The sequence below is a fragment of the Melospiza melodia genome, chromosome W (genome assembly GCF_035770615.1).
Source record: "Melospiza melodia melodia isolate bMelMel2 chromosome W, bMelMel2.pri, whole genome shotgun sequence".
Lineage (NCBI taxonomy): Eukaryota > Metazoa > Chordata > Aves > Passeriformes > Passerellidae > Melospiza > Melospiza melodia.
This window is the reverse complement of record NC_086225.1, coordinates 24668921-24691731: the sequence shown is the minus strand read 5'-3', so window position 1 is coordinate 24691731 and position 22811 is coordinate 24668921. Positions and strand designations below refer to the sequence as shown.

Below are 22811 nucleotides of genomic sequence, written 5' to 3'. Positions count from 1 at the left end.
TTATATTCTCTGGATTTTTTCAGCCACCACAACTGGATTCTCTTTCCTGATTTTTGCTGCAGCTTCTGCTTTGTAATCATATGGACAGTTATGCTTGTCAGAATAACGGTGAAGTCCACAAAATAAATTTCCACATCGGCAATCAAACCCTGTATAAAGAAAAGGAAAAACAACATCACTAGGAAGCTTCAGACTTGAGAAAGCTATAAATTAAGGGTTTACCCAGTTCAAAGGAGCTATGTACATCTTCTGTATCAAACAGATTAAGTGAAATGAATATTTTCAAATATCAACTTTATTAAGGGATCTAACATTATGGATTTTGTGACAGCAAGCAAAAATTTAATGCCTACAGATTTCAACAAATTTAATCAATGGCCTGGACTGAAAGATAATTTGCAGGATGGCCAGGGTATCAGACCCAGCCAGCACGGATTTAGGAGGGGTAGATCATGTCTAACTAACCTGATCACTTTTTATGACCAGGTAACCCGGCTAGTGGATGCAGGGAAGGCTGTAGATGTTGTTTTTCTGGATTTCAGCAAGGCCTTCAACACTGTTTCCCATAGCATACTCCTACACAAGCTAGCTGGCCGTGGTCTGGATAGGAATACCCTTTGCTGGGTTCAGAACTGGCTGGATGGCTGGGCCCAGAGAGTGCTGGTGAATGGTGTCACATCTAGCTGGCGACCAGTCACCAGTGGTGTCCCTCAGGGGTCTGTGTTGGGACCAGCTTTGTTCAATATTTTTATCGACGATATGGATGAGGGCTTAGAGTCTTTTATTAGTAGTTTCGCTGATGATACCAAATTGGGAATGAGTGTAGATCAACTAGAGGGGTGTAGGGCTCTTCAGAGAGACTTGGAACGGCTGGACGTATGGACAGAATCAAACGGGATGAACTTCAATAAGTCCAAGTGCCGAGTATTGCACTTCGGCCATAATAATCCCCTGTACCGATACAAGCTGGGGATGGAGTGGCTGGATAGTGCCCAGGTGGAAAGGGACCTGGGGGTGCTGGTTGACAGTCGATTGAATATGAGCCAGCAGTGTGCCCAGGTAGCCAAGAGGGCCAATGCCATCCTGGCCAGTATCAGAAATGGAGTGGCCAGCAGGAACAGAGAGGTCATTCTTCCCCTGTACTCGGCACTGGTGAGGCCTCACTTGGAGTATTGCATCCAGTTCTGGGCCCCTCACTTTAGGAGGGACGTCGAGTTACTTGAGCGTGTCCAGAGGAGAGCAACGAAACTAATAAGGGGCTTGGAACACAAGCCATATGAAGAGCGACTGAGGGAGCTGGGGTTGTTCAGCCTGGAGAAAAGGAGACTAAGGGGTGACCTCATCACTCTCTACAACTTCCTGAAGGGTGGCTGTAGTGAGCTGGGGGTCAGCCTCTTTCTCCGGGCGACAACGGATAGAACAAGAGGACACAGTCTCAAGTTGCGTCAAGCTAGATGTAAGTTAGAAGTAAGAAGGAAATACTTCACAGAAAGAGTGGTCAGAAACTGGAATCATTTACCCAGTGAGGTGGTGGAGGCATCATCCCTTGAAGAATTCAAAAGAAGACTGGATGTGGCACTTGCTGCCATGATCTAGTTGAACAGTTAGAACATCGGCTGGACTAGATGATCTTATAGGTCTCTTCCAGTCTTGAAAATTCTGTGATTCTGTGATTCTGTGATAATGTGTGTATTCTATTTGCCATCTGTCAGAGGTAGGGCAGTTATCTTTTGTAATTGGGCAGTTTTCTTTATCTCTTCCACAAACCAATCCTCCCTCCAGGAAATATCTTCTGTTAATATGCCATTGAGTGTCACTGCACGACTGATAAAATTACATCATCCCATTGTGAGATGCTCACCCAGGGGGAGGAGCCAAACATTCCTTCCTGGATATAATCAGAGATTTTGGGATACCAGAGTAGCCTTTTCCCACTGCATTCCCAGAGGAGCAGCTTTCTTCTCCACTGGATTCCCAGAGTAAGACCAGGCCCATCTACACCACTACCACACCTTCAGAGGAAAACTACACCCTTCTACAGGATCACTGCTTCAACAGAACCACATCTGTCACTCCAGGAGGACTGTAGCCACCATTTAATTAGACTGCTACCAACACCCTGACCCACATGGTGTCAGGTTGTATTCTGTCAGTAGTGTGTTTTTTTTTTTTTGTTTGTACTATTACATTTGTATTTTTAGTTTTCCTAGTAAAGAACTGTTATTCCTATTCCCATATCTTTGCCTGAAAGCCTTTTAATTTCAAAATTATAATAATTCGGAGGGAGGGGGTTTACATTTTCCATTTCAGGGGAGGCTTCTGCCTTCCTTAGCCGACACCTGTCTTTTCAAACCAAGACAATCTAGTAAGAGGCAACTAATAATATAAATCTATTCAATATTAACAAAGTACTATCATACCCGTAAGGCCAACCTTCTTTCTGCATGTGAAACATCTGTTCTTCTTTGGTTTAGGCAGTTCAAAAGCTTTCTCTTCACTCTGTGAAGTACTAGGTTGAGAAACTGATGGGCTTGGTTGAGTAACAACTGTTAAAGCAAGCAAAAGAATTAAAGGTTATTTTTTTCCTTTTCTTGACTTCACTAGCATGTTTGTATTTATTAACAGTAAAATCCCCTCTACTAAGACCCTGAAGCTTATTGTCTGAAGTGGTAAGTAGAATAGGTATTCTATTAACTTCCCTTTTATCTCTACAGAAAATTATCAAGTTTTCCCCACTGTTCCATCATCTAGAAAATACAGCATACCTAGTATTATCACCTGTATACACCCATATAGGTCCTGTACACACAATGTTAAAAGTAATATGATCCAGTTTAAATGAATCTAAAACAATAACAACACTGTCTAAGTTGTTGAACAGAGGGGATACTTGTGGAAAATAGTCAATAGGACCATATTTTAGAAATGAACGACATTTACAGTAATGCTTTTTTGTCATAGTACCAAGTTACTCTGCCATAATACTTGCAAAGTCAGATGATCTAAAACCTCAAACAGTACACCACCTAACATTCTTGAGCTTCAAACCATTGATTTTGTGATACACCAAGTATACTACAACAAGCCACACAGCTCAAAAAAGCCCTTATTTCAGACACTTTTCTTCAGTAATTTAAAGAAAAAAACTACATATTTACATTGGATATCAGTCTCCTTGTACTATATTCAACCATAATGATCAAGCAGTTTGAGTCAAAATGGTTTATTTTTCAATTGCCTTTGCCATGAACACTTTTGGTTACATTTCTCACTTTTTATCCAAGTTCTATGCAGGATAAAAATGGGTCCTTCTGTAGATCTGTTAGTTTTCTTTGAAAAATTAAATTTTTCATCACTTGTTTTAAAAATTCTTTAAATACCCAAATTAGTGCAGAAGAAACACAAGGGAGATGTGTTTGTATACAAACTTTAATGCATACAACCCAGAGAGTCTGTCCCTGTTCAGTATTCCTGGACACTCAATTGTATGATTACATCTAATGCTTTAAAAAATAATGAGCAAACTATAAAATATACTCCATAATTAATGATTGAGACTATAGGTTTAAAGGACTCACTTGTAACCAACTTTATGCTCACAAATATGATTTCTTAGTTGAGATCCTTTTAGATGAGTAAGCATGTCATTCTGAAAGTGGATTTTTTCAACATCATGAACCCCTTATAGTTAACATTTTATTATCCTTACTATTAATACTTGCTCTTATAAGATTTTATTTGTATTATGTTCGTATGCCTATCACTACTAACACAAAGCCTCACAGATCCAAGCCCCATTTCACAATTCACTGTAGAAGTGAACAAAGAGAGCCTCCAGTCAGTTCATATTTCAGATTGTAAACAAGATTCAGTAGTGACAAACTTTTAGAGGCAACAAGGAACTTTCAGTGCTCATACCCAAAAAGTCTTATGCTGGGAATCAGTATTTTCTTATACAATATTATAGCTGTAAGTCCTAGGGAGCAACTCAAGCTCTTTACTGACACTTTATTTTTGAATACTCTATAGATTCTTCTAGAAAGTGTGAAGAGTTCAGCATTAACACTATTTTGCTAATTCTGAGGACAACAATACTATCCAGTCTTGGATATATAATGTTTTTTCCATACTTAAGCATGCTATTAATAAAAAGAAAAGGTATGGCACTACATTCATAACTGCTATTAATACTTTTCAGAGTAATTTCAACAGCTGTTTTTTTTTTTTTAATTAAGCAATTCCTTTGCCTTGACAATTAATATTTTCAAAATTAACAGATATAACCTTTTGAACTCGTCTTTAAACCCCAAGGAAAGTAGTGTTCAGTATTAGATATTCTAGTTGAAAGCCTATGACCAAAAAAAATCAGGTTAAAAACACTGACACCACAACGTAAACCTGTTGGATACCACACACCTCAGCTGACAGGAATTAAGAAATTGATTAAACATCTCCCAAATCAAGCAGCATGATCAAGCTCCTTTTTGATTTTTTGTATTACCAGTCTGTTTAAAATGAAATGCTAGTTATAAGCTATGGCAGATGGAAAAAGGGAACTTTCCAATTCTCTGGTGGAGTGAGCAAGTGAGCAGCTGTGTGTGCTTAGCTGCCTACCAGGGTTAAACCACAACAGACCATTTTGGCACCCAACAAAGGGCTTGAAGGATTTGAGATAACAACAGACTTGACTGGAATGTGCTAGGTCAAATTTATAGCTGTTAGTGCTGTTTAACTAGGAATCAGCAGGCTCCTGGGCTTGCCATGGGCTTGCTTGCCTGACTGCAAAATAAACTCTAGTGCTCATTAGTGGCTGCTTTTTGCTTTCACTGCTTATCTTCTTATTCTGCTGTGCCTGGGAACATTCTGATAACAGCAATGACCATGCATGCACATGGGTTGGCAAATGGCCAGTGCATTGCTGCTGTGCTGGACAGGCTGGAACTCTGTGTGAACTCAAGTCAAAGGGACTGTGACCTGTGGATGAGTCCCCATGGAAACAGGACACCCTGAAGCATCTGTGGCCATGGTTACATCTGTGCCAGAGCAGGTACACCTCTAAAGGGATTGTGGCTCAAGAAGTCCACACTGGAGGAGGTAATACCTTGAAGCATCTGTGGCTGTGGATAAGTCTGTAACATAGCAGGTACACTCCTGAAGGGACTGTTGCTGTGGGTAAAGCCACACTGGAGCAGGTACATCTCTGAAAGAATTGTGGCCCATGAAAAAGGCCATGCTGGAACAGGTGCACCTCAAAGCAACTGTGGCTATGGATAAGTCTGTGCAGCAGAAGGTATACCCTAAAGAGACTGTGGCTTGTAGATAAAGCTCCACTTGGAGCAGGCACACTCCTAAGGGACTGCAGTCCATGAATAAATCCAAGTCAGACCAGGGGCAAGGGGAGGAGTTCATTGCAATGTTAAACCCTATGGCCTGGTACAAAGGGATCAAGGGTAGAGATTGTAATGGATATGCCTTTAAACTGTTGTAATCTGGGTTTGGAGTTACATGTTATAGGATGTAGTTATAGTAGGAACCACCTGAACCAATGGAGAACAAACCTCACAAGAAGCAGTGTAAGTGCAGCAGTGACCAGATTTGAGCTCACTGATCCATCAAGACAAAGAGATAGTGTATTAGATAATTTTGTGTCACAATACAAAGATTAAAAACAAATCCATCTAAGTCAAAATGTTATCAACTACTACAAATAAACTTACTTCCTCCTCTACATAAATATACTGACCCTGAGACTAGCTGAGTTGGTAAGAGCATGGTGCTAGTAACACCAAGGTAACAGGTTTGCTTCCTCTGTGGGCCATTCACTTAAGATCTGGACTTGAAATCCTTGTGGGTCCCTTCCAACTCATAATATTCTGTGAACTCTGTGAAACTGACAGGTGTTCACCACCACAACCAGCAACCTGGGAACTAGGAAGCAATGATGATAATCCAAAGTGCAAAGGCCCATTTCCGAAAAGAGGTGCCAAACAGGATCCTTCCTCCACAACTAAAAACATATTCCAAAAACAAAAAGCAGGTAACATGCAGAAATGGGCAACTAAAAGGTCCCAACACAAGGAGATTTCACAGGTTCCCCTAAATCAGAATTGTTCAATTTATTACTTGACACAGATAACACCTGCAAAAAGTAGGCATCCACCCACTTTTATGTCAGCAGAGTTAGATCTAATAATGGGTTTCAATAATGAAGTCCTCCAAGTAGCTTTGCATAACAGCTAGAACAGGGACAACACCCTTTAACTAAAGCTCACACATAAAAGCAACCCCCCATTTTTTCATCAAACTATCTCAAATGAAATATAAGTTTTAGTTCTTCTGACATGACATTAATAGCCACATTCATCAGATACTATCCCGACAACTGCTTCTCACAAAAAGCTCCCTTTACTACACATTAAACAAATTTTATGCCAGAAATCATACTGTGTTAATCATCAGGCAAAGTACTCAAAGTGCCATGGAATAAATCACTAGACAAAAGCTGAAATGATGGTAGGAAAATGGTTGTTACTGTCACCTGCAGACCTGCCTCCTCAGTACCAATAATCCTATTCATACGGAGCAAAGCCTTTTATCACCAGAACATGATTTATTGCCTTAACAGAGGTCCTGTTGGCATGTAGCTCTCTTCACCACCAAGGTTATTTCTCTTGCCACCTACCAGCTCAGATTACCAGATGAGGTTTGTTTAACTTCAATTTTAGGAGACCAGATCTCCTGCTACAAGGTTGAAGAACTTGGGAGCAAAAAGAAGTTTCCAGAAATGGACATGATATTTAATTTTATTAAGTAATACAACAATAAGTTAATCACAGGCAGTGCAAAATGCAGTGTCATCAGGAACAACAAAACAGGCACAGGGGATGCCATTCAGAGGGACCAGGACAAGCTCAAGAAGTAGGTCCATGTGAATCTCCTGAGGTTCAACAAGGCAAAGTGAAAAGTCCTGCATTTGGGTCAGGACAACCCCCAATATCAATACAGGCTGGGGAATGCAGAGATTGAGATCATCCCTGTATAAGAGGACTTAGGAGTAGTGGTGGATGAAGACCTGGATGGCAAAGGCATGGACTGGGAGAACAAATAAGCACCCACTGTAGGAGATCAGGTTTGAAAGCATCTAAGGAACCTGCAGGTGCACAAGTCCATGGAACCTGATGAAATATCTGCAAGTCCTGAGAGAACTAGTGGATGAAGTGGCTAAGTCACTATCCATCATATTGAGAAGTCATGGCAGTCTCCAGTGAAGTTCCCATTGACTGGAAAAGGGGAAACATAACCCCCATTTTTATAAACAGAAATAAGGAAGACCCAGGAAACTACAGGCCAGTCCATCTCACCTCAGTGCTTGGCAAAATTATGGAGCAGGTCCTCCTGGAGACTATGCTAAGGTACATAGGAAATAAGGAGGGGATTGGTGACAACCAACATGGCTTCACTAAGGGCAAATCATGGAGATCTTTATGAAAGGGTTACAGGATTGGCAAATATGGGAAGAGTGACAAAAAAAAATCTACCTGGGCTCATGCAAAGCATTTGGTATTGCCCCACACAACATACTTGTCCCTAAAGTGGAGAGATGCAGTGTTGACAGATGGACCACTTGGTAGATAGGAAATTGGCTGGATGGTTGCACTCAAAGAGTTGTGGTCAACAACTCAATGTCCAAGCGAAGACCAGTGCACACTGGCATGGACCTGTTCATACAAGTCCAGAGAAGGGCCACTGAAAGGCTTCAGGAAGGAGAGCTGGAGCACTTCTCCCATTAAGACAGGCTGAAAGAATTGGGGCTGTTTAGCTTGGAAAAGAGAAGTTTCAGGGAAGACCTTAGAGCAGCTTTCCAGTACCTAGAGGGCCTACAGGTAGGCTGGAGCAAGACTTTTTACAATGGTATGTAGTCATAAAACAAGGGGGAATGGCTTTAAATTGAAAGATGGTAGGTTCAGATAAGATATTAAAAAGAAATTCTTTACTGTGAGGCTGGGGAGGTCGTGGCACAGGGTGGCAGAGAAGCTATGGCTGCCCCATCCCTGGAAGTGTCCAAGGCGAGGTTGAATGGGGCTTTGAAAAACCTGGGATAGTGGAAGGGTCCCTGCCCATGGCAAGGGGGTTGGAACTATACGATCTTTAAGGTCCCTTTCAACTCAAACAATTCTATTATCATAAATCTGCTAGGATAAGGAACCAATCTAATCCTAGTACAAAAAGTGCCTGAAAAATAAAAAGACAAACAAAACCTCCACAAATACAACTGTTGCACTGTATATTTGGGAACATTTACGTCATTCAGTCAGAAAGTAAGATGCATCTTCAAAGCAGACAGAGGGAGAACAGCAAGATTACTTATGATTAGAAGTAAACCACAAGCCACAGCATGACAACTGTTCAACTGACACAAAGAAAGGTCCTGCAAATAGGAAGACTAATGCTACTCTGACCCCAAAGTATTAAACTCACAGTGACTGAGACTTCTGAAAAAGCAATAATCACTGTACTAATAGGCTCAAGAACAATGCATCCCAATGAGCAAGGAATCAGGTAAAGAGGACAAGAAATCTGCATGGATGAATAAAAAACTCCTGTAATTACTCAAACATAAGCAGGAAACACACAGGAGGTGGAAGCAGGATCAGGCCACTTGGAATGAATATAAAGAGGTTGTCAGAGTAAGTAGAAATGAGATGAAGAAGACCAAGGCCCAACAAGAATTAAATCTGGCCAAGGATGTCAAGGACAACAAGGACTTCTTCAAATACATCAGTGATAAAAGGAAAACTAAGGAAAATGGGGGACCATTTCCAAATGGAGGGGGGACCCCAGTGATAGAGGACTCAGAGAAGGCAGAGTTACTGAATGCCTTCTTTGCATCAGTCTGCACTGACAAGATCAGCGCTCAGGGATCTTTGACCCAGGAGACCAAGGTAAAGCTATGTTAGAAGGAAGACTCCCTTGGTCGAGGAGGACTGGGTCCATGAGCCTGCAGTGCCCTTGTGGCCAAGAAGGCCAACAGAATCCTGGGATGCATTAGGAAGAGCATTGCCAGCAGGTTGAGGGAGGTGATCCTGCTCTTTTACTCAGCCCTGATGAGGCCACATCTGGAGTAGTGTCTAATTCTGGGCTCCTCAGTACAAGAGAGACATGGAGCTCCTCTCTTATGAGGAAAGACTGCGGGAGCTGGGCCTGTTCAGCCTCAAGAAGGAATGACTGAGAGAGGACCTTATTACAGCGACCTGATAAGGTCTTCAAGGTGAGAGAAGTGGACGAGAATCTTGGTTGATGATCAGAAGGCTGGATTTATTGATATATGATATATAATACATTATTACTATACTAAAAAGAATAAAGAGAGAAGTTGCAGAGGCGGCTAAGCTAAGAATAGAATAGAAAAGAATGAATAACAAAGTTCTGTGTCCAGCAGAAAGCAAGGACAAACTCTCCTGTGAGTGGTCAGCAAATCCAAACACTCACAAAAGACCAATCACCGCTGCACCTGTTGCATTCCACACCAGCCAATAACAATTGTTTACATTCTTCTTCTGGGGCCTCAGCTTCCCAGAAGATGAACAAATCCCAAAGAAAGGATTTCTATGAAAAAATGTCTGCGACATCTCACCTTTCTAAATTGTATAAATTAAAAAGAAAAATGCTGATGTGAAATGAACAGGAAATTTCTTCACCTGTAAAATATACAATACTAAAAAATCACTAAAACAATCCTACAATCTAAGAAAATGCAACAAACAATGCAAAGAAAATTCAAGTCCAAGCAGCTGAGTTTCAGGAACAGTCCATGAGCTGAAGTTGTTTCTCTTGGACAAATCTGAGAGTCCTTTTTGGTCCTGAAACAGACTTGCTACAAAAGTCCCATCAATAGTTATCAAAAACCATTGACAGTCATAACACAATTTCAAACAATTTGAACAATTTTTGGAATGTCCTTTTCTGGCCCTTCAATGCTTCAGTGCTTCAGAGCTGCTGCCCGCTATTTTCAATCTTTTTTATTTAATTTTAATTTTTTTTTTTGGATCGAAAAGGAAAAGAGCAGCAGCCAAGCAGAGCAGTGCCAGAGAAGGAAAGGCCCTGGGGGCCCTGGCCCATGATGGACCAGGAACCCCAAAACTGGCCCACAAAGGGGGGCCAGGACCGGTAGGAGAAACCACAACTCCCAGAAACATCAGGAGGCCAAGTGATGGCCCTGGCCCAAACCCACAAAGCAGGCTCTGCATTCCCACAGGCCTGCGCCCTGCTGCCAGTACAATGGCAGCATGGGTGGTGACACGCTTCCTTTCCCCAAAACCACTGAGGCATGCCAGCAGCAGGGAAATAGAAGCCTTCCCCAGAAATCCCATCTAGGGTCTGGAGATGTTTGTTCCCCACAGCAAACCAGCTGTGATCTCCTCCAGCTGTGCCCTCTCCCTCTGCAATGCATCAGGTTTGTCTCTCATCCGCCCCACGGCATCATCCACACCCCCTCTGGGCTGGGGATCAGAGGCAGGGCTCTCGGGATGCACGTGCCCCCCCATGCCACTAGAACGCAAGAGAGGCGGCAGCGATGGGAGCCGCAATGGGACCATCCCCAAAAAAACACCCCCCAAACCGCCGAGACTGCTGATCTTAAAAACAGGCAGCTGGACTGCCCCCAGAGTCAGCTAGCGGGCAGCCCCCGCTCCACGGAAGGAGAGACCAGCCTCCGGGGCCGCTGCTAGGACAGCCGGTCCAGTATGGTCCGGGCTCGAACAAGCCGCCAGTTCCAAGGCAGTCTCTGACGCCGACACGAAGGGCTGAGCCTCCGACAACGGCAGAGCCGCTGGGACAGCCCCGGACAACCTGAAACACTTGGGGAGGGAATCACACTGGGTGTAGGAGCGGCCGCGGGCTGCTCCGAGGGTCCCGCGGGTTCGGCACCGTCTCCAGCACCATCCTGAACAGGGACCATCTCGGCTTAGGGCGGCAGGGCGGCCAGTGGGAGCAGCATGGGGGCCGAAGGGGCTGGAGAGAACTCCTCCTCCGCTGAGCCAGAAGCTGGAGACGCAGCGTTGTCGCCTAGCAACAGCGACTCAGGCACAGGAAGCGCTGTTTCTGCATTCTCAGATGCAGGCAGGAAAGCCGGTGAAGCTGTGGGCGGGACCGCCTGGAGAGGCGGAGACGGGATCACCTGGAGTGGTGGCCGCACCGGCGGGGCGGGTCTTGGAGGCGGCCGCGGCGCTGGCAGCGCAGGTCTTAGAGGTGGCCACGGGGGCCCAGCAAGCGGGGAGGCCTCGGGGACCAGTGCCACCTCCATCACTGAGCGGGGTGGGGTCCGAGAGGCCGACTGCGGAAAGGCCTGCCGGGCTTCCAGGGGCAGCACCAACGGCGCTGGCTTGAGCGCCGCCGCCCCCTCCCATCCCCCCAGCGGAGGAGAAGGGGGGGAGAAGGACTGCTCCGGAGAAAGAGTAAACAAAACTTCTTCGCGCAGCGCAGTTTCACCCCCCCGCGCCACGAAGCAGGGGGGGCTGGGAAGCAGAATCTCATCCCCCACCGGGTCTTCTCCCACTGGGGACGGGGGAAACGGAGCCAATCCATAGCAGTTAGAAATCCATGGAAAAACAGCTGCTCTCCGTTTCAAAACTGGGAAGAGCTTTCTAAATGCTGGGTAGACGGGAGGGAAGTCGCACCTCTGACCCCAAACGAATCGGAAAATGGAGTCCATGCATTCCCACACGAAAACATCCAAGGCATATAGGACATCAGTAAAGAACCCAAAAAGCTTTGCCCATCGAAAGAACTCACAGAGATCTGGTTTTGACAAGAAAAATCCGTCTTCTCCACACCATCTTTGCCAGAGGGCAATAAGTTTCTCCTCTGAAGGAGAAAACTGAACCTCTTCTTCCAAGGCATGTGTCCCCCATACGAACAGCCACAAACTACGAAGGGCTGAATCCTCAGGGATAGAAAAGCCAACAGTACCTTTTGAAAGAGTCCAGCATGCTCTGGCCCGCTCCACGGTTCTGCTGCTCTTTCCGAACATCTCCCGGAGGGTTTTCAGGTTCTCTTTGTGGTCAGCCTTGGCTGTGAACTCTGTCCAAATCAGGATCTTCAGTTCTTCAGCTCCTGGCTTGAATCCACTTCTGTGGTCACTTCAAAGCAACCATCACATGCTACACATACAGGATTTTACCCAGTGCAGCAATTTGCTCCTCTGGTCTTATCAAATTAATTTTTGCTCTGACACGAGGGGTCACCAAATATTACAGCGACCTGATAAGGTCTTCAGGGTGAGAGAGAGACGGAAACTTGGTTGATGATCAGAAGGCTGGATTTATTGATATATGATATATAATACATTATTACTATACTAAAAAGAATAAAGAGAGAAGTTGCAGAGGCTGCTAAGATAAGAATAGAATAGAAAAGAATGAATAACAAAGTTCTGTGTCCAGCAGAAAGCAAGGACAAACTCTCCTGTGAGTGGTCAGCAAATCCAAACACTCACAGAAGACCAATCACCGCTGCACCTGTTGCATTCCACACCAGCCGATAACAATTGTTTACATTCTTCTTCTGGGGCCTCAGCTTCCCAGAAGATGAACAAATCCCAAAGAAAGGATTTCTATGAAAAAATGTCTGCGACAGGACCTCATCAATGTCTATAAGTATCTAAAGGGCGGGTGTCAAGAGGATGGAGTCAGGCTCTTCTCGGTGGTGACAACGAATAGGACAAGAGGCATTGGGCAGAAACTGGAACACAGGAAGATACACCTGAACATGAGGAAGAACTTCTTTACTGTGCAGGTGACTGAGCACAGGGGCAGTTTGCCCAGAGAGGTTGTAGAGTCTCCCTCACTGGAAATATTCAGGAACTGCCTGGACACAATCCTGTGCCATGTGCTCCAGGATGACCCTGCTTGAAGAGAGAGGTCAGATCAGATGGCCCACTAGGCCCTTCCAACCTGCCCCATTCTGTGGTTCTGTAACTAGACTGTCAGAACTGACAGTGGTTTTCCTTACACAAACCAATACAGCTGGAGCAGTTCATAAAGGACTTCATCCTGTGTGAGGGACCCATGCTAGAGCAGGTAAAATGTGCAAGAAGGAAGGAACAGCAGAGAACAGCTATGAACTGACTGCAACCATTTCCTCCTGCATTACTCATAATATAGGGAGAGGAGGTAGAAGAGTCTGGAAGTAAAGATGGGTCTAGGATGAAAGGGGTGAAGGGAAGGCATTTTTAGTTTTCTTTGTTTCTTACTATCATGCTCTATTTTTTTTAATTGGCAATAAATTAAATTAATCCAGAAAGGACTACTAAAGTAAAAGCAAGGTTTTAAAAGCTTCCTGTATACTCAAACAAATTAGCCAAATTAGTACCTTACCAGTTAAAAAAAAATGCATTAACTTCCACAGTAATAGGAAGCAGTAAGCATGCCAGTGAAGAGTGAAATGTCTGAAAGCATTAAAAAAAAAAAAGCTTTAAGCATTCTAACTACTTTTACATTAAGGTAAACCCCAACTCCTACCACAGAAAGGCTGGGAAAAATAAAACAGAAGAAGGGATAAAGGTAATAGACAAAGAGCACCCAAAAGTCATCAGAAAAACATACAGCATTTCCACAGCACCAGAACTGAAGACTATACTACAAATTACATAATTCTTGTGCTGCACATTAACACAAGTGACTTGTATATAAAGTTTGAGTCAATAAGATGGTCAGTATTTATTATGCTTTATCAAACTTGAGAATATTTTATTATTTAGAAACTGTAACTGCTATGCTGATCTACCTGTCCATGATAAAATGCTAAAGAATAAACTGTATATTCAATTTGATGCCAAAGAACTGGGATAAAATTATTCTGCAGCATGAAACTAATCTCTCACATGCTCAACGGGCAGACTGAATATTTTTACTCTTACATCAATATAACAGATCCCCCTGTTAAGTATCACACTAAAATATGGTTCAGATTGGCTGCCATCAAGACTTGATGCCTTTTGCACATCTCTCAAAAAGATATGATAGCACGTTATTTGCAACAAGCACAGGACAAGCAGTTTGGTCTCCAGATGTATTCTTCAAGATAGACGGCTTCAAGACTTCAAGATTATTAGTTCCATTTCAGAATTGTTTCAATTGAGGGCATCTACTTGAGCTACAGCAGACATGGGAAATGGGAAGGTAATTTTGAACACAAGAAAAAGTTGATATATCTGATGATTTTATTGACAGCCACAAAGGAGCTGTCTACAGATAGCACCCACGTTTAAATACTATAGCCATGTTTGAAAACAAATCAGAATCAGATATTAAAACAAGAAGCAAGCAATATAATCTATCATCTTGAATATTCAATAGCTCATAAGATATTCAGCATATTACTCAGAATATTATCTGTAACACACTGTAAATTTCAAAGCTACTGGTTTTATCTGTAACATAAGTGAGGGCATCCCGTAACAGCATGTAAGATAGCTGTGGCGTTGAACATTAAAATAACACATCATATTGGCTTGGTATGGAGCCAAAAGAAAAATGAGCTCACCATCATCTCAATAATTTCATTATATGACAACATTCAGGAATGGGAAGAGCAATCTACAACATGGATGGAATAAGACTCTAAGTTAACAGTGTTTGTGGAAGAATTTTAACACTTATTTTACAGAAGACCATATACATTTCAAGTTCCAGTTCACCTTCTTCATAGGCAGCACTACTGCACAGCTGTGGCTTCAGTGATAACTCACCACATTGCTCTGTAAAACAAAGCTATTACTGGGTTCAGAAAAATAAGGTTTTTGATATGCACACTACACTAATTAAGTCTGGAAACACTAACAGCCCTGAGAGATTTATTCAGAAACGTAGTGACCCACAAAAATGCGAGAAATATGCTATGACTTGATACAATATGATTATTTAAACATATTTGTTTTCACAACAGTTGAGTTTTAGTGCTCAATATGCAAGTCAGCTCTCTTGTATGAATCTTTTATTGCCATTTAAAAATCTGCTTAAATAAAACAGGTTTCTTCGAGGCCTCTACTATGTCTCACTGTTGGAGAGTTTTTGTGCAGACGTGGCTTGAGAAAAAAGGCCATGATCATATACAGCTGGTTAAGCAGTAAAAAGCAGCTGTAAGCAGTAAGTTCTCAGCCTTTTCCTTACGAGAAAAACAACAACACTGTGTCCTTGAGCAAATAACAAGAAAAACATGGTGAAAAACATGGTGCCCTTGAATGTAGTCAACAGCAGGATGTAAAAACAAGAATTAGCCTCAACAAGAAAACCACAAGTATTTTGAGAATGTAGCCACAAAGGAGGGGTTGACATGTAATCTGTAACCAATGATGAGCTTAGCTTTTGCAATATATATGAGCTTAATTAACACTACTATAAAAGTATGTAAGCTGGATCAATAAATTTGAGACCAATGATCATCAATAGGATGTGCTCATCTCCCTTCACTTCCGTCATCTCACCAACTTAGTAATAGTATTGCTCTGATGCAATAATCAACACAAGGAAAGTAAATTAGTTATATAAGGGGGTTTTGGCATTTAATTCCTGTAAGTTAACATGGGGAAAAAACCCACAAATATGAACAATATCTCTAGAATATTTTGGGTATATTCTGACTATGGTCAAAACTGAACAAAAATTAAATCCTTACTTAAGAAGTGCAGAAGCAGATCAAAAGCCTATAAAATGCATTATATAATTAATGTCCAATTATGGAATTTTGATAGAAAGGTATTTATATTTCACTGACTTCTACACAGTTCATCAGATAAGCAACTGAACACATGCCACAATTCAATTCCAAAACTACAACAAGCAACAAAGTTGAACTAAGAAACTAGAAGTTAAAATATAGTATGTTAGACATTTAAATTATAACCAACTAGGCCAGTTATATCTGTTATGCCTTTCTTCCTTCAAATGCTAAGATATGATTCATTGCCTTCAGACCTGATTTGTTCTAAATGAGAATCCAGATTACAACCTCAACCTGAGAAAAACAAAAGAAAATACAAGCCTGTTAAGATTAATTTTATTCAACTTCAGAACCCGCTGGAATCAGATGCTTAAAATCCAAACAGCATGAGAGTATTCTTTTAGCCCACAGACTTAAAGACAATTGTGCAGACCTAACTATTTAGAACTTTGAATTGAAGTCTTCATAATGCTTAAGAAAAGAAAAAGCCAAACCTACTTTGCTTGAAGGCTACATTGTTTGTTCCAGACCTACCATCTAATAGACAGTTATGAAATTCAATTGCCAAGGTGAGACCACAGATAAAACTAAAGTATTTTCATTACCAACATCATGACAGGCATTAGCTTAGAGAATTACATCTCATAGAAAGTATTAGCTTTGTTTTACAAGGTGACATTATCTACTATTGTTTCAGCTCCTCCTCAAGAAAGACCAACACATATTGGATGCTGCAGAAAAAGAGAAAGGAAAAAAAAGAAACTAACCCAAACACAATAGGGATTTATAAAAAGGTGAGGCCAGCTTTTTTTGACTGCAAGACACAGGATCAATATACTAGTAAATACAGCAAACACTTGCTGTATCTTAAATGTCTGATAAACCCTTAGTAATCTAAAAACAGCAAAGGCACTATTCTGTGCTGTCTAAAATCTGCTTCCAAGTTAACTTTTAGATCAGCTGAAGACTGTTTCAAGAATTTAATGATATGTACTAAGGAAGAAAATTTTGTTATAGAAGTTTGTTTTCCAAACTTTTAAATTCCATCGTCATTTTCCCTATTATCTCTATGCAAGCTTTAGCAGAGCTTTGACTGGTTTCAACTCCGAGTTTCAAGCTGCAAGATTATTATCTTGAGTTGCTTTTAGGGACTTTTTTCTTCTTCCTATTCTAATCAATAGAATGTTGTGTGTGACACTACCATTTAGTTGCCCTGTTATAAAAAAATGAATATTGAGTCAACATAAATAGAAGACCGGCCTTCATAGTCAGCAAAATGACAAATCCCTATTGGCAGTTTTAATAAGAAAATTCAGATATTACTTGACCACTGCTACCAATTTATGTTTTCCTTTCCTGCCTATCACTTTTTCAGGTACCAATACATAATAAGACAATATGGGTTTATAAATAGTGTAACAAAGTATAAATTTCTAAGTTACATACAATAACTTCAGATAACACAAGTTACAGGAAGCTGAAATATTGGGATATACAACACACTGCAACACTGAAACGTGCAAAAATCTCCTCAGTCTGTACATAACCAAAAAAGAATATAGTAAAAGCAACTGTAATTTATTTCATGTCACAATTCTAACTTAACATGACAACTAAAATTGTAAAAACCTGTGAACAAAACCCGAGCAATTAACTAGTAGCTGTAATTAATAGCAGTCCTAAACAAAGATGCATGTATACAGTGCTGAGTGGTACATTCTGGAATTTTCAACACAAAAGAAGTAGAAGTAATTTTATCTTCAGTTGTAGCAAACACATTTTCCTGTTAAAAATCAGCTTTCAATGTTTTAAGACTTTCAGAACTATTAAAATTAACAAATATCAATATCTATAAATATCAAACAGGTACATTAAGATATCCATTTGAATAAACTGCCATATAATAAGCATGAATTTGCTCGCTTTTTAAAATTGAACATTCTTACTAAGCAATTAATGCTGTAAGTACTCCATATTCACACAACAGCATTTCAGTTATATCTACTGATTACTCACTTAGTCCAAGACCCTTTAGCAGTCCTTGTTAGTATTTTAAATCAAGTATTTCCTTCTGCCCTATTCTCATCCTTTTGTAAAATAGAATTAAGAACCCTGTTCTTCAAATGCAACAAACCATTTTGATAGCCACAAGTCAGCAGAAACTGTACTGCTAGGCTTTATAAAGAAATCAACACTGACTTCAAAATTTAACATCTTGCACCAAGATACAACTTCAGTGTCTTACTTTTAAAAATGAAGGTTTGATAGCCAAAATGCTCCTCAAATGTCAAAAGTTATGCACTAAAATTGAACACGTCTGAAAACTATGTTCTGGCACTAGTAAGTCTTCTTGATTCTGAGAGTATTAATACTCAAGAAGCATTCATAATTAACATTTCCTCAAGACAATCACCACAGAGATGCCTACTTAAGAGAAAGTAAATAAATTGTCAGCTTCTGTTAAGCCAGTTGTATCCAGTGTTACTCTGCAAACATACCTGGCTCGATGTCTGTTTTTGGTGATACTTTCTCCTCTCTTGAAATGCTCATTTCTGTCATTTGCTGCATTACAGGCAAAGCAGCAACAGGCACATTTCTGTTTACATACAGTGAAATGGGTGATTACATTAGTTTAGAGTACATAAGAGCTTAAACTGTCAAAATCCATCAGACTACCCAATCTGTTATTATTGATACACATTCTTGACCTGTACTTCTATGTCTCTTCCCAAGAAGAAACTAGGCAAACTGTAGCAAATATTTCCCCAGATAAACCAGAAATGTCCTTGTAAATGTAGTAGTCCAATACCAAACACTAATTAGTCCTAATTTATAAAGATTCATAAAGCACTGTAAAGTGCGCTGTCACTTTTTCCTCTGCAGAAACTCTCTGTAACAAGGCAACGTCACTTTAACTTGCTATATACTCACAGTTCATTCAAACCTCAAAATAATACCTTCATCTGGTAAAGGGTCTAGAAAGCAAGTCTTATGAGGAGTGGCTGAGGGGGCTGGGAGTGTTTGGCCTGGAGAAAAGCAGGCTATGGGGAGACCTTATTGCTCTCTACAACTACCTGAAAGGAGGCTGGAGCAAGGTGGGAGTTGATCTCTTCTCTCAAGTAACAAGGGATAGGACAAGAGGAAATGGCCTCAAGTTGTGCCAGGAGAGGTTTAGATTGGATATTAGAAAAAATTTCTTCACTGAAAGGGTGGTCAAGCATTGGAAGAGGCTGCCCAGGGAAGTGGTTGAGTCCCCACCCCTGGAGGTATTTAAAAGCCATGTGGATGTGGCACTTAAGGACATGGTTTAGTGGTGGACTGGGCAGTGTCAGGTTAATGGTTGGACTTGATTATCTTAAGGGTCTTTTCCAACCTAAATGATTCTATAATCTTACCTTGATTTTCCAGATGTGCTACTAGCAGTACCTTCACAGTTGCTTAAGCTAGCATCGACTCTCTGTACAGATGGAGAGTCTGAGGTAGGACTGTTTGAACCACTAGCTGTCCCTATATAACAGAAATTTGAGAAGTTAATTATAAGCAAAGCATAGAATACAAGTTAGTCAAGCAGATTTTAATACAGTTATGAACCATTTCAAATCCTTCCTCATTCTACTGCATCTTCTTAATATAGGCTATATTGTTAATGACCAAAACACAAGGATTGTATAAAAACACAACTGTAGCAGAGAGTAAGTAAAAATTCAACTTAAGGTTCAACACCAAGTGGGCCAGAATATATTACATTAAAAAGCATTTTTATTGTGATTTAAAGTATTATCTCCTTTGATATTCATAGTTTTAATATGCAGCTATCAGAAGATCCCCTGAATACATCTCATCACCTATACATTATGTTTTCAAGTCACACACAAAAAAAACACGTCTTAAACCTTTACCCATTGGGCTGATTCTGCCACTATTCTGCTGTCGCTGAAGATGTTCTTTGTAGCAAACAGAACACATGCCATTTGTTCTAGGATTTCCATAAAATCCACATCCTGTACTACACAGCATAGGCACTGGGGTCTGGTTTGTCTCCTGAGCCATTTCAATTCTGTAAATAAAACCAAGAACTGCATTAAGAACTGGCATTTCACCAAAATTGATTACAGGGTTATAGAATTAAAGTAGGTCTGCTTACCTTGCCCACAAAAAGTGATATCAGCATTTTTAAAGATGGCTATATGGATGTTAATATATAATTCAATACTTCAATTGTATTGATAAGTAACATTGTCAGGAACATCTAAGAGAGGTAAAAAACATTATCATAGTTTAGTGGGTTGACCTTGGCTGGATGCCAAGTGTGCACCAAGCTGCCCTATCACTCCCCCTCCTTAACTGGACAAGTGGAGAAAAAGACAATGAAAGGGTCATGAGTTGATATAAGGAGAGGGGAGATCATTCACCAATCACCATCACAAACAAAACAGATTCAACTTGGGAAAAATTAATTTATTATCAATTAAACCTGAGTGGGATAATGAGAAAACAAAATCAAATGTTAAAACACCTTCCCTACACACTTCCCTTCTTCCTGGGCTAAACTTTACTCACAATGTTTCTATTCCCCCACCCCTCCATCCCCCAGCATCACAAGGAATGGGGGTAGAAGTCAGTTCATTACGTCTTTCCTGTTCCTTCCTCCTCACATTCTTCCCCTGCTCCAATGTGGGGGCCCTCCCACAGGGAACGGTCTTCCATGAATGTCTCTGATGTGGGTCCTTCCCACATGCTGCAGTTCTTCACAAACTGCTTCAGTGTGGGTCCCTTCCACTTTTTCTTTCCATGAGGTGCAGTCCTTCAGGAACAGACTGCTCCAGTGTGGGTCCTTCACGGGGTCGCAAGTCCTACCAGCAAACCTGCTCCATCATGGGCTTCCCTCAGGGTCATAGCCCCCTCTCCATCACCTGGAGCACCTCCTCCACTGATCTTGGAGCCTGCAGAGTTGTTTCTCTCACACATTCTCACTCCTCTCTTCCAGCTGCTGTTGTGCAGCAGTTTTCCCCTCCTTCTTAAATATGTTATCACAAAGGTGCTATCACCATTGCTGATTGGCCAGCAGCAGGTCCATCTTAAAGCCAGCTGGCATTGATTCTGACATAGCAGAAGCTTCTGGCCGCTTCTCACAGAAGCCACTCCATGGCCCCCTGCTACCAAAACCCTGCCACACAAACCCAATACACACAGTAATACTGATAAGCAATATACTTATCAGAAACCAAACTATGTGTGCAGATTACGACCAAATTTAATTAACTGGCCAACAAAAAAATTATTAACCTCTGAGCACTTACAGGGTAGAAAAAAACCCAAACAAACCACAGCTAGATGGGTAAAACAAGCAAGACCAAGTTTGGGTCTACTAAATAGCTTTGGTAATTAGCACAGTTTATCTTTGCAGACTCCAGAAGAACTGCTCCACTTTTTCAGTAATGGTGATCTTGTATCATTCTGATGCTAATAACATTGTTAGCAGTTTGTACTTTCAAAATACATTTGTTAAACAAAACAAAAATCACTGAAGGATGGGCAACAGTAATTTTAAAATTGGATTTTATATCTTTAGGAGATGTTTCTATAACAAGATGTTTACCTTTGCTTAAGTTCCATACAAAGCCCAACACTGAATATTAACTAGCAACAACATACATACAGTAAGCCCGCAAAACAGATGATCCAAAAGCATTACTGAAATATGCTTAAACCAAATTTTGCTCTTCCAAGAAAAATAAACATACATTCATACATTCATTTGCATACTATATGCATTTCCAAAGAGCCAGTTAAATCTTTTGTCTTTAAAATATAGGCAGACTTCTGCATCTTTCAAAGATAAATAATTCTAACCCTCATCTCTGCCATCAACTGCAAAAGTTAGGAATAAAAATACTTCACCTTCGCTGGCAGTTGACCTCTGCAATACAAGGCTAGTAGAAAAACTGATATAGCAACCAAATCCTAGTTTTATTGCCACTGGGAACTACGACTATAATAATCAAGCAATCTACTACAAATTGAGGACACACTTGTCCTCCAAAAATTTAAATTTAGTGCCTATAGCACTTAGACATTTTAGTGAAAACTCCAGATTACAGCCTTCCTCTTAAAGGGCAGCCACAAAACAAGATATTTGTCTGCTGATGCTCATGAAAACTCAAGCATACCAAACATTAATTAACTCTAGTGTATAAAGAAATACTTTTCATAACTTAAAGAAGCCATACTACAAGCTATAACCATATATCTCAACAGTATGACAACTGTAATTGACAGCAGTATTTGTCTGGTTAATCTAAACTTCTGGGATCAAAGTAATTCAACAGGAGAAAAGAGTAAAATCAATCTGCTTGCCTGCTGGTGGTCACAGAATTTCAACAATTTATAACTTTGTTTCAGTACTACAAAGCAAACTTGCACTTATTCTGATATACCACTTAAGAGTTTGCAGTTTTACAGCCATACAACAAATCAGTGGACACAACAGAAAATCTAAGACGTTAAAAAATATTTGCATCTTTATTGTAGCTCTATGTTATTATAACACAAGTAAAGACTGTACTTCTGGCCTTATTACATGCAGGTACACTCAAAGCACTATCAAAAGTGCTACCACACACTATCAGCATCAATCTCATTTTACTTAGTCCACTCTCAAATTAGAATCTTTCAACACTTACTAATTTTAGCTTTAGGTATTAATGATTATATGAGCATATTACAAATGAGTCTTTATAGCTCTTTTTCAACACAGTCCTTCACTACCTGAAATACACGCTGCTTATTAAAAAAAATTATTAAGTTGTCATTCAATGCTTAAGAAATTTTGTTGTTTTCACTCTTTAAGGTCTAGATATCACCTGTCTAGGTTATAATACACTTTCCAGAGTTTAATCTAATAATCAGAACACTAAAATATGCCATTTAATATTTTGAACAGCAAAGTTTTCTCAAAAGACAGATTACAGACTTCTGCAATTCTTCCTTACTAACTTTTATAAGATCAGTAAGTACCTAAGGCCTTGCAAATGCAGTTCTGTTACCCTGAAAAACAAGTGAATACCATTATGTATCTGCTTTCCTGAACTTTT

At 40.7% G+C, this 22811-nt stretch overlaps 1 protein-coding gene across 1 annotated transcript; it reads right to left on the bottom strand.

The window, feature by feature from the left end:
- Positions 1-19767, bottom strand: LOC134431465 (AN1-type zinc finger protein 5-like). Its single transcript, XM_063179478.1, has 5 exons — positions 19617-19767; positions 19113-19224; positions 18216-18313; positions 2421-2546; positions 1-149 (listed from the first exon to the last, which is right to left on the bottom strand). The coding sequence occupies exons 1-5, from the start codon at positions 19765-19767 to the stop codon at positions 1-3; spliced, it is 636 nt and encodes a 211-aa protein (XP_063035548.1).
- Positions 19768-22811: the final 3044 nt, after the last annotated feature.